Raw genomic sequence first — 15,918 nt, 5'->3', positions numbered from 1 at the left:
GTGATTGTGTTTCAATAGTGTGAGTTACCCTCCCCGCACCAAAATCAGCAGAAAGTTTAGTTAGAACATTTGCCAGCGTACTCCATCCATTACTTAATGATCTAAGATTCACGCGCATTACTTTTTCTAGTGCTCGATTGTGCGAAGCATTGCTGTAGTTGGAACATTCAACGTTAAGCATTATGCCGCATAATGCGCTCTAGTGCTGTAATTTAGTGCAGAGTTTTGGCCAAATTTTGGCTGTATGAAGAGTCAAAGTCAATTGTAAAAGTCGATGTCATGCACTGATGTCATGTGTCAATTTGAATTTGAACTTTGAAGAATCTGGAAAGTTAACCTTACCGATATAAATATAATATTTTAAATTTTAATTTAATGAATATAATTATTTATATTTGAGTTGTCTCAACTATAAAAACGCAAAATGCACACTGCCAGTTCTGTGATGCGAAATACTTTCTTGTTTAGTCCAAAAATTAAATATTCGTCGCGTCTTACCAGAAATGTTACTAAAGTTGCATCACAACTGAATTGTAAACCGGCAAATAGCAGAATTTTAAGCAATTTCAGCAATGGATTAAAAGAATGTCGCGTATGCAGCAATGTAACTAGCTATGTACCCTACAAACAGGTAAAATTACTCTTAGAAACATTAAAACCGTCCTTATTCAATTCATCAGCACTCGTTCTTCATTCTAGTCTTATATTTACATTGAAAACAGTTGTTTGTATTGTTCCATTCTGTATTTAGCTACTATGTATATGAATTTCGTATATACTTCGTTTAAAAAAATTTGGGGACAAAAATTTTCAGATTATAAACATAAGGCAGTATTCAACGAGCAATAAAAATGACCCGGAAGAGGAAGAAGTAGACGATATTAAAGAGGAGACACCATTGTTCTCAAGCCAACTGCCAGCAACAGTAGCCGTGCCTGAAGTCTGGCCGCAAGTGCCTGTTATAGCGATAAATAGGAATCCAGTGTTTCCTAGATTTATTAAGCTTATAGAGGTGAGTTGATTGTTAATAAGTTACTTGATTCATGCATTTTCAAAGATTGAATAAAACTTCTTTATAACCTTATTTTTCAAAAAATAATTTACTATATGCAACTTGACAGAAATATGTTGAATCACGCGTGGTAGGGACTTGCACAAAATGGCCCGTAACGGAAAAATATCACGCGTAACGAAAAAATGTTACACTAAATTTTTTTCCAACCCCCATAAAGAAGTTTCACTTCAAAAAAAATTACTTAAGAATTTTTAATTTTGTAAGCTATTGCTATTTATAAAATTTTTCATCAATGCTAAAGTTATAGCCAGTTTCATTATGTTTGGATAATATGTTCTGTTATAAGCTTATCTGTCAGTTGGAAGCAAAAATGTTTGGAAATAAACATAAAACAACTAACTATTATGTACTGAATAATTATAAATTTTCCTAATCTATCACATTACAGATATCCAACCCAGCCCTCATAGACCTAATTCGACGTAAAGTTAAATTAAATCAACCGTACATAGGCATCTTTCTCCGAAAGAAAGAAGATGAGAAATCTGACGTCGTCTCAAACTTGGACGACTTGCATCAAGTCGGTGTGTTCGCACAAATACATGAAATGCAAGATATGGACTTTAAATTACGACTGGTTGTGATGGCGCATCGGAGAATTAAAATTACGGGACAGTTTATTGAAGACGAAATCGAGACTGGACCAGCTGGTAAGTTGCTTTATGAATTTAAATAGTTTGTTTCTCTAGTTATGCTCTGTCTTTATGGTGATAAAAAGACACTTTCAAGTTCCTTATTTGGTTAAAAATCTAAATATTGTAAGTTTTAGCAGGCATCCAAGCTTAATGTCTATGAATAGTTATTGTTTATTGAAACAGATGTTTTATTTAAGCAAATAATATCAACGAACAGCTGTTATATTGATATCATTTATTTATTTATCACACAGGTCGCTTTTCTTGAGCGATATTTAGTTATAAAAATAACATGCATGCATGTATGCGTTATAAATTTTGAAAAAGTCACAAAATATAACTTTAAAGAAGAAACATTATGACTCAGGATATCTATACACTCCATATTTATGATTATACATTACGATTTCTATTGCCCTTTCTAAACCATATCACTAACACTTCACTACATAGTGTAGAACAAAGTCGCTTTCTCTGTCCCTATAAGGGACATAGGGACAGAGAAAGCGACTTTGTTCTCTGTATGCTTAAATATTTAAAACTACGCAACAGATTTTGATGCGGTTTTTTTTAATAAGTAGAGTGATTCAAGAGGAAGGTTTTAGTATATAATTTATTAGGTTTTAGACAAAGCGGGCGAAGCCGCGGGCGGTAAGCTAGTATTTTATACACAAAACATTCACACAGCTTCAGTTTCATTTCCGAAATGCGAATTTCAGAAATGAACTTGAAGTTTCCGATATTTAACACGGAATTTAACGTTACGCGCGAAGAGTCGGACGCGGAACGGCGTCGGCGCAAGTACAGGAACTCGAGGAAACGGATTGATACTGATAAAGAGGCTCCGGAAAATAAGAAGCCTCCGCCTGACCAAGTGTTAATGGTGAAAGTGGAAAATGTCATGCATGAGAAGTTTAAACAGAATGAAGAGGTGAAAGCGTTGACGCAGGAAGTCATTAAGACGATACGGGATATTATCAATTTGAATCCGTTGTATAGGTAAGTTATTTTGATGGTTGTGTGTGAAGATTCTTTATATTTTGCCGATAACTTGTGTTATTCCTTTACATGTTGAAATAATTGGTTAAATGACATTGATTAATTAAAATGGCGCTATCTCAATATAATAATTTAAGTATCTATAATATCTATTGCACTTTTAGATAAAGAAAAAATAGCAGAATCACGTTAGCTACGTAATTTTTTACGTAAAAATAATTAATTCAAAATCGATGATTGTTAATTTTACGGACAACAAACATATTTTATTTTATTCTATCTTTCTAAAATTTCTTCTAATAACAATTAAGTTTTTGGATTTTTAAGTTTTATACCATCAAAGTGATCATAATTATTTGAATTTTTAAAGAAAATTAAATTCTACCTGATTAAAATATAAGTCTTTCGTCTTTCGCTGTACTACGATGTCTGATTACTCGACTACCCACATTCTATTCTTTAAAAAAAATCCAAAAAAGATACTTCCTATCCTCTCGGCTGCTTTAAATGCTTGAAATATAATTAATCCATCAGGCCCCGGAATCACAGACACAATAGAAAATTTATTGTGTCGCGGTCGGATCTGGCCGTTCGGGGCTCAATGGGTTATTATTAAAAGTTACATTATTATATGCTTTATTACATCATACATTTTTTAAAGAATAGAAAAAAAAACGATCATGATGCCAAAGACATCATCAACCAAACCAAACCAGGTCGAAACCAGCCTCATGATCGATTTTTATTCTTTAAAAAATCGTTTTTTTTGTAAATTAGGGAATCGCTCCACCACATGCTAGCCCAAGGCCAGCGAGTAGTGGACAATCCGGTGTACCTCAGTGATTTAGGCGCTGCGTTAACAGGCGCTGAACCGACAGAGTTGCAGGCTGTGCTCGAGGAAATGGATGTAGGTTTGATTTTTAAAGTGAAACTTTTATTACATCGTCTCAAACTTTTTGGTCTGTGTAGCGCATGTCGCGTGACGGTCGGCTGCCGAGTAGGTACATATAAAGCAGTGTTCGGAACCGTTCGAACAGTTTCACTTTTACCGTGGTTTCATAAAACCACACAACATTTTTTGTAGTTACTAGCTGCGCTTCGCGGTTTCACCTGCGTAGCTCTGCTCCTGTTGGCGTGATGATATATAGCCTATAGCCTTCCTCGATAAACGTGCTATCTATCACCGAAATAATTTTTCAAATCGGACCAGTAGTTCCCGAGATTAGCGCGTTCAAACAAAGAAATTCTTCAGCTTTAAAATATTAGTATAGATTTGCTTAATTATATATTATGTAAAATTCTTGTGTCACCATAAGTTACTATACTCCTCCGAAACGGCTGCACCGGTTTTCATTAAGTTTTGTATATCTATTGAATGGATCTGAGAGTCGGCCAACATCTATTATTCATATGATAATTGATAAGAGTAAGAACAACAGAACAGAAAAGAAGAACAGAACAACGTTTGCCGGGAAAGCTAGTTTTAATATACATTTATTACACTTTATTGTACGTACAATCTATATGAACTAATAATAGAATACAAAGAAAGGAGGCAAGTAATTCTAATTAATAATCTTCATTTTGTATCAAGCTTTCTCTTTATTGTTAAGTCCATAATAAAAATAAAAGAATGAGGTATACAAAATACTAGCGGTCCGCCCCGGCTTTGCCCGTGGTACCTACATGTTTAAACTATCCTATCTCTCAAGTTGGATCGAACTGCATATTATAGTGTGCGAATTTTATTATAATCGGTTAAGTGGTTTAGGAGTCCATTGAGGACAAACATTGTGACACGAGATTTATGTATATTAAGATTTATTTTCCAATTGCAGATACCAAAAAGACTGATGATGTCCCTATCGCTCCTTAAAAAGGAGTATGAGCTATCGAAGCTCCAACAGAAGATTGGTAAAGAGGTGGAAGAGAAAGTTAAGCAGCAGCACAGGAAGTACATTCTACATGAACAGCTTAAGGTGGGCTAACACATAGACTACAGAGTGTTTTGAGTAGAATGTCATCGTAAATGTGGTTAAATATAGACAATAATTTATATAAAATCTTGCTCATTATAATGAAAAATAATAAAAGTCTAATTTAACTTTTATTAAAAATTGAATTTTTTATAATAATTGTTTTATCGATAAGTATGTACTCGAAAGGAACTCATAGTGTTATTTCTCGATGAATTTATGATTGGTAATGGAATTCGACATAATATTTTGTACGAATTTATGCATATATTTTTTTTCTTTCTAAAATCTTGTGGCACTAATCCATACTAATATTATAAATGCGAAAGTAACTTTGTCTGTCTGTCTGTTACTCAATCACGCCTTAACTACTGAACCAATTTGCATGAAATTTGGTATAGAGATATTTTGATACCCGAGAAAGGACATAGGCTACTTTTTACCCCGGGAAATAGGATAAGTTTTTTCCCGGAAATCCCAAGGGAACGGGAACTATGCGGGTTTCTCTTTGACTGCGCGGGCGAAGCTGCGGGTGGAAAGCTAGTAGTCTATAATAATGAATTTTCAATAAGATTATACTAAATTCATATGCCTTTATATGCTATATGATAATTTAATCTCCCTACAGGTAATAAAAAAAGAGCTAGGCCTCGAAAAAGACGACAAAGACGCGATCGGTGAGAAATTCAGGGAACGTCTCGCTGACAAGAAAGTGCCTCAAGCGGTACAAACAGTTATAGACGAAGAGCTCAACAAACTCAACTTCCTTGAGAGCCATAGCTCGGAGTTTAAGTGAGTATTCTGAAATGTACATTTTAATGCACACAGAAAGTTGATGTACATTTCTATGAACATTCAGTGGTAAAACTACAGTAGTAGTACGCTAACTGTGCGCGTGTGTTTCTGTGTGCATATGCGTGCTTGCTTAAAATTATTCAATATATTATACAATTTGTATAGAAAGAATGAAAAATATAGCACTTCTATGCTCTTATGTTTACCATTAGACTTGTGTTTATTTAAGCTTGCTAGAAATGTAATAGGGAGAGGATCTTTTAATCTTAATATTTATAAATCTCGTGTCACAATGTTTGTCCTCAATGGACTCCTAAACCACTTAACCGATTATAATAAAATTCGCACACCATGTGCAGTTCGATCCAACTTGAGCGATAGGATAGTTTAAACATGTAGATACCACGGGCGAAACCGGGGCGGACTGCTAGTCATAATATAATATAAGAAATTAAATTTATTTTATTATATGGGCAGGTAAGATTTTAGACGTTATCAAAATTAAATCTTTTTTCCAGCGTAACACGTTGCTACCTAGACTGGTTGACATCCTTACCCTGGGGTATCACCTCGGAAGAGAATCTAAAACTCGAGGATGCCCAAATCATCCTCGACGAGGATCATTATGGGATGGAGGATATAAAGAAAAGGATATTGGAGTTCATAGCGGTGTCGCAGTTGAAGGGCAGCACTCAGGGGAAGATATTGTGCTTCCATGGACCTCCCGGTGTGGGTAAAACTAGTATTGGTGAGTGGAATTTATTTATTTATTTAATTAAGAAAAGGATATTAGAGTTCATAGCGGTGTCGCAGTTGAAGGGCAGCACTCAGGGGAAGATATTGTGCTTCCATGGACCTCCCGGTGTGGGTAAAACTAGTATTGGTGAGTGGAATTTATTTATTTATTTAATTAAGAAAAGGATATTAGAGTTCATAGCGGTGTCGCAGTTGAAGGGCAGCACTCAGGGGAAGATATTGTGCTTCCATGGACCTCCCGGTGTGGGTAAAACTAGTATTGGTGAGTGGAATTTATTTATTTATTTAATTAAGAAAAGGATATTAGAGTTCATAGCGGTGTCGCAGTTGAAGGGCAGCACTCAGGGGAAGATATTGTGCTTCCATGGACCTCCCGGTGTGGGTAAAACTAGTATTGGTGAGTGGAATTTATTTATTTATTTAATTAAGAAAAGGATATTAGAGTTCATAGCGGTGTCGCAGTTGAAGGGCAGCACTCAGGGGAAGATATTGTGCTTCCACGGACCTCCCGGTGTGGGTATAACTAGTATTGGTGAGTGTTCTGGAATTTATTGAAGTGAAAGTGGGGTTGGAAAAAAAATTAGTGTAACATTTTTTCGTTACGCGCCATCTTTGATTCGACGTACTTCTGTTAAGTTGCACATAGTAAATTATTTTTTGAAAAATAAGGTCTTATAGAAGTTTCACTTCTTACGTGTGTACACTAGTACAGGCACACTTTTTTTATATATTTATTTATTTAATTATTGGCAGTTCACAGGGTTTAGGGTACGTTTCGATCAATATTGTGCAATATTGTGCAAGGATGTGTAGCAAGGAATGTTACATATAATTTTTTGTTTTAGACTTATAGTAAATAAATTGCTGTATTAATAAATTTATTAATTTTAACTTTGGAGAATAATATTTTATTTATGTAGGTGAAAAAGGTAGTAGTGTAAGGAGAGTAATAAAACTGTCTATTATCTATGTAGAAAATGTTCAATCACTTCCAAAAATCTATGAATAGAAATAAAGAAAATGGCAAGATTCAAGCATACCAAAATCGTCGCCTCACTCCATGACGTTACCTTGAAATTCTACTCTCAACGCGCCTAAGAAGTTTCACTTCAAAAATAATGAGCTTGAAAATATTTTCTTTTATAAATTTATAAAGAATAAACATATTCAAAGAACATGTCTGTCGAATCTTGAAATGATGTCCTAGTTTTGTTGTTAATGTATTGTGTAATGTAACCATTATTTTTATTGTCTTTCTTTTATATGTAATATTGAATTATCGAATTTTTAAATATGAATTTATTGTAATACGCTTTAGATAACTTTAAGCTGTATCCCATTGTAGTATTGTAATTGTACACATTTTGTTGGGTTGCGATCTGCTCGTAAAATTGATGTGGCGCCTATGGACCCGGCAAGATCGTAGCCTGTTGTGTGTATTTAATTTGAATAAATAAATAAATAAATAAAAAAAATTCGATCACGAGGCGGGACTCGAACCCGCATCCTTTCACGCCACTCCGGGGCGGATGCTTGACCAATTCAACCACTCGTGACTCGCCAGAGCCACCGAATTTATTATATTATTTCAGTTTTATGTGTCGAAGGGACCTTAATTTATATTTATAAAGCATTTGAATGCCATAAAACCAAAAATATCAAATATTTTCTTTTTCATCTATTTTTCCCTTTACCAGCGCGTTCCATCGCCCGGGCACTAAACCGGCAATACTTCCGTTTCTCTGTCGGCGGTATGACCGACGTGGCTGAGATAAAGGGCCACAGACGGACATATGTGGGCGCAATGCCCGGGAAATTGGTGCAGTGCTTGAAGAAAACTGCCACGGAAAACCCCTTGGTACTGATCGATGAAGTGGATAAGATTGGCAAGTGAGTATATAATAATTTATCTCACAAGAGTTTTAGAAATAATGTTTATAGTGGAATATAAATCTTAATCTCGTGTCACAATGTTTGTCCTCAATGGACTCCTAAACCACTTAACCTATTATAATAAAATTCGCACACCATGTGCAGTTCGATCCAACTTGAGAGATAGGATAGTTTAATCCAACTTGAGAGATAGGATAGTTTAAACATGTAGGTACCACGGGCGAAGCCGGGGCGGACCGCTAGTTAAACAATAATATGTTGTTTCTCCTCTGAAAAAGATGACTTTATTTTAATATTTGCACATTGCTTTTTTATAATATCTATGCCGAGTGACGAAATTCAAATACACAAAAAAATTAAGTTTCTTTACATGTTTACAAACATTATATGGGGGGGGGGGGGGGATAATGCCAAAAGTGTTCGATAGAGAAAAATAGTATAAGCCACCGATTTATACTTACTACTTTCTTTGAATTTTAATTCACATTTATACTGAGTTAATATAACTGTTCAGACGACATACTATTTTCTTTCACTGCTGTGCAATTTATGTGCATTTTTGATATCAATTATGACTGGACTGACCGGTTGGCTTGGTTGGTAGTGGCCCTGCCTTCCGAGCCAGAGGTCGTGGGTTCGATTCCCACCTGGGGCAAATATTTGTGTGATGAACATAGATGTTTGCTCTGTGTCTGGGTGTTAATTATCTATATAAGTATTTATTTAAAAATTATATATGTATGTTTATCAGCTATCTGGTTTCCATAACACAAGCGAAAGCTTAGCATGGGATCAGATTGTGCCGTGTGTGAAAATTGTCCTGTAATATTTATTTATTTAATTGAACTGAAACTTCTTTATCGGGGTTGGACAAAAATTTAGTGTAACATTTTTGCGTTACGCCGTACGCGTGATATTTTTGCGTTACGCCATACTCGTGATATTTTTAAGGTCATAAAGAAGTTTCACTTCTTATGTGTGTATCTAGTACACGCATACATTTTTTTTATTATTACCTAAATTTCAATATCCCAGAGGCGTCCACGGTGACCCATCCTCTGCACTACTCGAATTACTCGACCCGGAACAAAACGCAAACTTCCTGGACCATTACCTGGACGTACCCGTGGATCTGTCCCGGGTACTATTCATCTGTACCGCCAATGTGGTGGACCTCATACCCGAGCCGTTACGGGATCGCATGGAGCTCATTGATATGTCCGGTGAGTGTTGCAAACGACAAATAACTCACATATACATACAAATTACAAACACATACCTTACACACACATGACTACTTGATTCTTTGTCACTGCGGAGAGACGTCTCCTCTCTCTCTGTGTTTTCTATAAAATTTATAATGGCGATTCACCCGGAATTTTTTGCCAAGAACAACATCGTTGTGGAATGAACTACCATCTGAGGTGTTTCCAAGCGTCTTTGACAAGGAAATCTTCAAAAAAAGGGCATATAAATATCTTAAAGGCCGGCAACACATTCGCGGTGCCCCTGACAACGCGAATGCTAATGGGCGGCGGGCTTCACTTTCCATCAGGTGACCCGCCTGCTCGCTTGCCTGCTTAACTATAAAAAACAAAAAAAACATATAGTTCGATTCAAACTTAATGGCGGTTCGGAAGTTAGCTGCGAGTGTACCTGCGCACAGGAACAGTCAAGTTGTTTAACCAATGCTTAGCTGAAGTTGTTTTCTGCGCAACGGAACGTACATTGATCAGAGCCGTCATTTAGTGTGAATCGTACTGTACGCACCTTAAACAATACGCATGCACAAGCACATACATGCCGATGGACTTCCTCACACATTCACACTGTATGGCATCATAAGCCTATTGTCGACGTAATACGCACGAACAAGCTGTTGCGATGTTGCCACTCCGCATGACGAGCGGCTGACGCGACGTTGCCGCTCCGTGAATACAGTTTTGATTATTGCTAAGAAAAAAGCAAACATTTTTCTTGTAATCATCAATTTACGAAAACGATAAAAATCTCGTGCATTTATAATACGTGTACAATAAACCATACACTAAAAATCTACATTTAAAAGTATTTAACCCATCATCTCGCCCTTACATCTTTAATAATAATAATAATATACGTTTCTTACTAGCTATACCCCGCGGTTTTACCCGCAGTGCTCTACTCCTGTTGGTCTTAGCGTGATGATATATAGCCTATAGCCTTCCTCGATGAATGGGCTATGTAACACCGAAATAATTTTTCAAATCGGACCAGTAGCTCCTGAGTTCCAACAAAGAAACAAACTCTTCAGTTTTATGAATAAAAATTATCATTATTAATTTGCAGGCTACGTAGCAGAAGAAAAACTGGCTATAGCGCAACAGTACCTAGTACCTACAGCACAAAAGAACTGCGGTCTAACCACTGAGCAGTTGGATCTAACCCCAGAAGCACTGAATACGCTAATCAAGTCATATTGTAGGGAAAGTGGTGTGAGGAACTTGCAGAAGCATATTGAAAAGGTTTGGGACGATTTTGTGAATTTTTTGTTGGTTTTTTTCCTTTTAAAAGACTCTTAGGGCAGATTTTTCACTTAAAACTTATTCATCGCATAACATATTAGACTACCATTTCAAAAATGTATTCTAATTGCCCGTATTTGACAGTTTACAGGTGACATTTTAATATTATTGTGTAATACTTTATTGGACGTTACCCGTCCGTCCGTTTTAACCAAGGATTAAAAAATCGGCCCTTAAAGTTTTATTTTGAGTTATTTTGTTTTGTTTGTGGGTATTTAATACATTTTATGTGTTTATATATAATATTTTTCTAATTGGCCAAATAAATTGAACTTTCAAATCGTAGATTTCGTCTTTTTTCAAATAACTCTCAAACATATTATGTTTCTTACATGCTCCGGATTGGTCATTTTTATAACTTTTAAACCATTTGTTTTTGTTTTATAGCATTAAAATGTTTATAAAAATTTGTTTTCTAACACATCAAACTTGTTATTTATATTAGTCCTTATAGATTGCTCAACTATATTATTTACCCAATTGTTTTACAGATTGCTCGCAAAGTAGCGTTCAAGATAGTGAAACAAGAGGCCGACAAATTGGTGGTAACAGATGACAATCTGAACGAATTGGTCGGCAAGCCAACGTTCAAGCACGACCGGATGTATGACGTCACACCGCCCGGCGTGGTCATGGGATTAGCGTGGACCGCTATGGGTGAGTGGCCATAGAGTATAGAGTGATTGTAGTTGTTACCATAGAGTATAGACTATAGCAGCGTTTCCCAACCTGGGGTCCGCGAGCATATGCCAGGGTGTCCGCAGACAAATCAAGAAAATTACGAAAGCCTTAGTAGCCAGACTATTTTGACGGCCGGACTTTGTATTTTTCAGTTTTAAGATGGAATAATCTGTCAAGTGATTGGTGGCTAAGCTATTTCATACCAAAACACTGCAAGAAATCAAACAATTATTAAAATAATTTAGATTGACTTATAAGAATACGTTTTTTGCGGGTCCGCGGATCAGGATAAGGTGGCACTAGGGTTTCGCGGATCATCTTATGGTGGCGCTAGATAGGAAAGGCTGGACTATAGATTATATATACAGGCTGTCCCACCGACGGACGAAAGGGCCGTTTATATCTGTTAATATGTGCACCGAATTTATAAAAAAAATATCTTTAAACGTAAGCGTGCAAGCTGGTGACTGATGGGTTGCCAGATAGTACACATAATTTTAAGAAATCATCTAATAGAAAAATTTGCGTCTTGAATTTAATGAATGAATGAATTAATGATTTTTACGTACTCGCCGTATGAAAATCTGTACGTGCCTTTCGGCAGTACACGAACAGTCGAAATAAGGTGTAATTCAACAACATACAACGCGATGACCTATTAAAAGGCGATTTTGAGATTAGTTGTCAATGAATTTCTATTTATTTCGCTACCATAAAATATAATTTAACCCTACTTTCTTCCACTAGGTGGCAGCACACTATACATAGAAACAGCGCTCCGTAATTCCCATCACGAAGAAAAAGCCTCGACCGGATCTCTAGAGCTGACGGGTCACCTCGGCGACGTGATGAAGGAGTCCGCCCGCATCGCGCTCACCGTCGCACGGAACTATCTGCGAGCTAACGAGCCCAACAACCAGTTCCTTAACACCAGGTGAGGGTGGGGAAAGTGACGGGAACGTGGGAAAAGTAACTGGGAACGTGGGAAAAGTAGGTAAATTGGGAAAAAGTACCGGGGACGTGGGAAAAGTAGGTAAATTGGGAAAAAGTACCGGGAAAATACCGTCGCACGGAACTATCTGCGAACTACTGTGCCTAGCAACCAGTTCCTTAACACCAGGTGAGAGTGCGGAAAGTATTGGACGTGAACGTGACGTATGTCACTAATGTCAAACGACAGTTCTCATCAAGAAGCTTATATCTAATACACTGGAGATTTCAGTATGAACATTAACTTGTAACAAGAAAATACGACCTTGAATGACGCCTGTATGTTTTTTATCCCTTTCACACCTAACTTGGCAAGTGGGTTTGTTAAAATTTAAATGTCCTTTAAAATTGATCGCCATCTCAACTCATTAACGAAAAAAATGTTTGAATTTTTACATGACTTAAAATGAAACTACATTTCACATAAGTCAAGAAACTTACAGAATACATTACGCACATATTTTGCAACCTCTGTCTTTATATTAACTTTCCATTATTCTTTACATATAATAAATAAGTATTTGAACTTAACTATAATAATGTTTATGTAATAAAAAAAAATTCTGATTATGCGGAGCTGTGAAATTATGTTTGCATGCCAGTATAACTGGCGAATGTGCTGTACTTTCCATAAAGTAATAACATGTGAACCACATTTGAGCAAATAAAGATTTATTTATTTATTTATTTCAGTCACCTTCACCTCCACGTGCCTGAAGGTGCGACACCCAAAGACGGCCCTTCAGCCGGTGTTACCATCACAACAGCTCTACTCTCCCTAGCGCTGAATAAACCGGTTCGCCCGTTAGCCATGACCGGGGAAGTGTCGCTTACGGGACGAGTGTTGCCAGTTGGTGGGATCAAGGAGAAAATTATTGCAGTGAGTTGTTGATACGCATAAATTCTAATATTCAAATACACGTGAACAATTCTTATGCAAACACAATGAAAATATTAATCCAAATATTAACACAATTTGTAATACAATCATCACGAATAACACATAACCGCCCTGTAACACTAAAATTCTGTAACGCAAATACAATCTGTATGTAACACAAATACAATCCGAAACACAAACATACTGTAACACAAATACAAACTGTAACATAAATACAATCTGTAACACAAATATAATCCGAAACACAAACATTCTGTAACACAAATACAATCTGTAAGACAAATACAATCAAAATTTTAAATTCTCAAAATTTAATATCTCATGTTTCAGGCGAAACGTGTAGGCATGACTTGTGTTATTCTGCCCGAAGAGAACAGGCGGGACTTCGACGATTTGCCCGACTTCATAAAGAAGGATATTGACGTGCATTTCGTCAACGAATATGATGACGTGTTCAAGATCGCTTTCGACGAGGTTTGAGGGTAGTTTGAGAGTTGTATATAGTTATAAATAGTGTTTAATTATAATTAAAAAGGTGTAAATAGGTTACCAATAATATTCTATCTTCAAAAAGGTTACAATATATCTACACTAATATTATAAAGAGGAAAACTTTGTTTGTTTGATTGTAATGAATAGGCTCATAAACTACTGGACCGATTTTAAAAATTCTTTCAACATTCGAAAGCTACATTATCCACGAGTAATATAGGATAGGTTTTATCCCGGAAATTCCACGGGAACGGGAACTATGCGAGTTTTTCTTTGAAATCGTGGGCGGAGCCGCCGGCGGAAAGCTAGTAAATTTATAAAGTTACAATAATTTTACAATATTATAAATACACACGATTAGACGTCTAAGTGAGATGGCATGATTCAACTATCGTTTCTTAAGTAAAATGTTGCTAATTGGCCACATTTCGACGTGACACTTCCGGAGCGCTAATAATAATCTATCTGCACCTTTTTATTTATAATGTTATTGGTATTAAAAGGTCAATTCCGTTTAGTAATCCTGTTTTAAAGACATATTGTGTTCGAATTTGTATTATGGTAGCACCTGAAATGTTTTAAATGGGTAGCACATATTATTATTAAGCTATTGCATAGCTTCTATCGCGGGCCTTGAGCGCGGGGACCGAATCCAGAAATTCCGTAACGAAAAACCTCACGCTCCCCACGGGGACGGGCGCGGAGGTGTGGCTTGAAGGCATAGCATGCAATAGCTTTACCGCGGCAGTCCCCGAGTGACACACGTCTTTTTTTTTTCCTTTATTTTACACATATCAGACTATATTGTATGTGAAGTGAAATTGATTTAAATTGAATTGAGATTTTTATTATTTTATACAAATGTGAAATTGTACATAAAATAGTTCCTTTCAAAATGTGATGCAGCTTCGCTTTGATATTTGAGTCTTATTAACAAAGCATTTAAGTTCAATTTTGCTTGATAAACACACAAATATAGTATAGTTTATGCCGAAAAAGTATATGAATAGTTTTAAAGGGTTGTAACTTAAGAAAATAAATAGTTAAAATTAATTTTTCTTAATTATATTACGGCGGTACTGTAATATTTAGTTGTAAGTATGTATGGTATGTAAATATATAGCGATAATTTATGATTGTCTGTTTGTTCTTTAGACTGTTATAGCATTTAGTTGAATATATTATGTACTTGTGTATGCTTAGGTTTAAGTTGTAAGTACGTTGTTGTTGAATAAAGTATGTTTTTTATATGTTGATTTTTTATTTTGAAAAATAAGTGAAATTTTAAATAGAAAAAAGTTAATAGTAAATAATGACCCTATCATATTAATTTGAGAGTTGTCTAAATGGTTAGCCTAACAATGCTTGTCCCATCATACCCCTGGGCCCACCCCAATTTTGGGATACAGGTTGAATTTCCTTTTTCAATTTAATATGTATCTGTAATCTGTTCCTCTTGGCTCTATATATCATTTACTAGCTCTTCCCCGCGGTTTCACCCGCATTGCTCCGCTCCTGTTGGTCTTAGCGTGATGATATATAGCCTATAGCCTTCCTCGATAAATGGGCTATCTAACACCGAAATAATTTTTCAAATCGGACCAGTAGTTCCCGAGATTAGCGCGTTCAAACAAACAGCTCTCAACTCTTCAGCTTTATAATATCTGTATAGATTACGTGAAATTTGACAATCAGTCCGTGGCTAAATGCCGGCTACTCAAGTACCTGCCGCAGGGGCGATATTGGTACAATCTCGGTTGGTCGGCGGTCGGAGAAATTTCAGTTGTTCTCTGAATTGCGCCTACTTGCTGACACATTACAATTAAGGGTCCAATTCCAATATTGCCCTTGCTGAAGGTACGTGAGTAGCCGGTCTATGCCTGCCTTTTTTTGACTAGGTAAGCACACAATTCTATGTATCTAAAATGCTGGACAGATTTTGATTATACGTCGTGAGAAGCTTTAAATTTACATTTTAATTTGATCACAATTATTCGTGTCCCTTCGTCCAGCATACTCACCATGGAATCCTGATATTTCATGAATGTCAAAAAACTGTTCTGAAATAGTGCTAAATAGTGCCCAAAGGAAAAAAATAGTGCTCTTGTACTTGCGAAGTTATAGCCATAGTTCGATGAGTATGCTGGACGAAGGTTTCGCC

General features: G+C 36.2%; 1 protein-coding gene across 2 annotated transcripts; it reads left to right on the top strand.

Annotated features, from left to right (window-relative positions):
- Positions 1 to 297: 297 nt before the first annotated feature.
- On the top strand, positions 298 to 15,005 carry Lon (lon protease homolog, mitochondrial). Of its 2 annotated transcripts, none has more exons than XM_089707504.1 (15): positions 298 to 631; positions 815 to 1,012; positions 1,464 to 1,725; positions 2,484 to 2,709; positions 3,487 to 3,616; positions 4,548 to 4,688; positions 5,314 to 5,477; positions 5,999 to 6,633; positions 7,934 to 8,126; positions 9,165 to 9,352; positions 10,458 to 10,633; positions 11,185 to 11,350; positions 12,122 to 12,308; positions 13,058 to 13,244; positions 13,596 to 15,005. In XM_089707504.1, the coding sequence occupies exons 1-15, from the start codon at positions 425 to 427 to the stop codon at positions 13,743 to 13,745; spliced, it is 3,210 nt and encodes a 1,069-aa protein (XP_089563630.1). In that variant the 5' UTR covers positions 298 to 424; the 3' UTR covers positions 13,746 to 15,005. The 2 variants fall into 2 exon arrangements, with proteins under 2 accessions (XP_089563630.1, XP_089563629.1); XM_089707503.1 differs by having other exon boundaries at positions 2,430 to 2,709.
- Positions 15,006 to 15,918: the final 913 nt, after the last annotated feature.

Source organism: Colias philodice, chromosome 19 (assembly GCF_061535455.1).
Source record: "Colias philodice isolate Cphi_HAF_F1 chromosome 19, ilColPhil1 Martin Lab GWU primary, whole genome shotgun sequence".
Taxonomy (NCBI): Eukaryota; Metazoa; Arthropoda; class Insecta; order Lepidoptera; family Pieridae; genus Colias; species Colias philodice.
This window is presented reverse-complemented; position numbering and strand designations above follow the sequence as displayed.

What these genes read in the sequence shown, in the direction of transcription:
- Lon (XM_089707503.1), top strand. Translation starts at nt 425, where the DNA reads ATGCACACTGCCAGTTCTGTGATGCGAAATACTTTCTTGTTTAGTCCA. An exon ending in TGTGGGTAAAACTAGTATTG is followed by an intron (nt 6,634 to 7,933) that starts GTGAGTGGAATT and finishes TCCCTTTACCAG; the next exon opens with CGCGTTCCATCGCCCGGGCA. An exon ending in AACCAGTTCCTTAACACCAG is followed by an intron (nt 12,309 to 13,057) that starts GTGAGGGTGGGG and finishes TATTTATTTCAG; the next exon opens with TCACCTTCACCTCCACGTGC.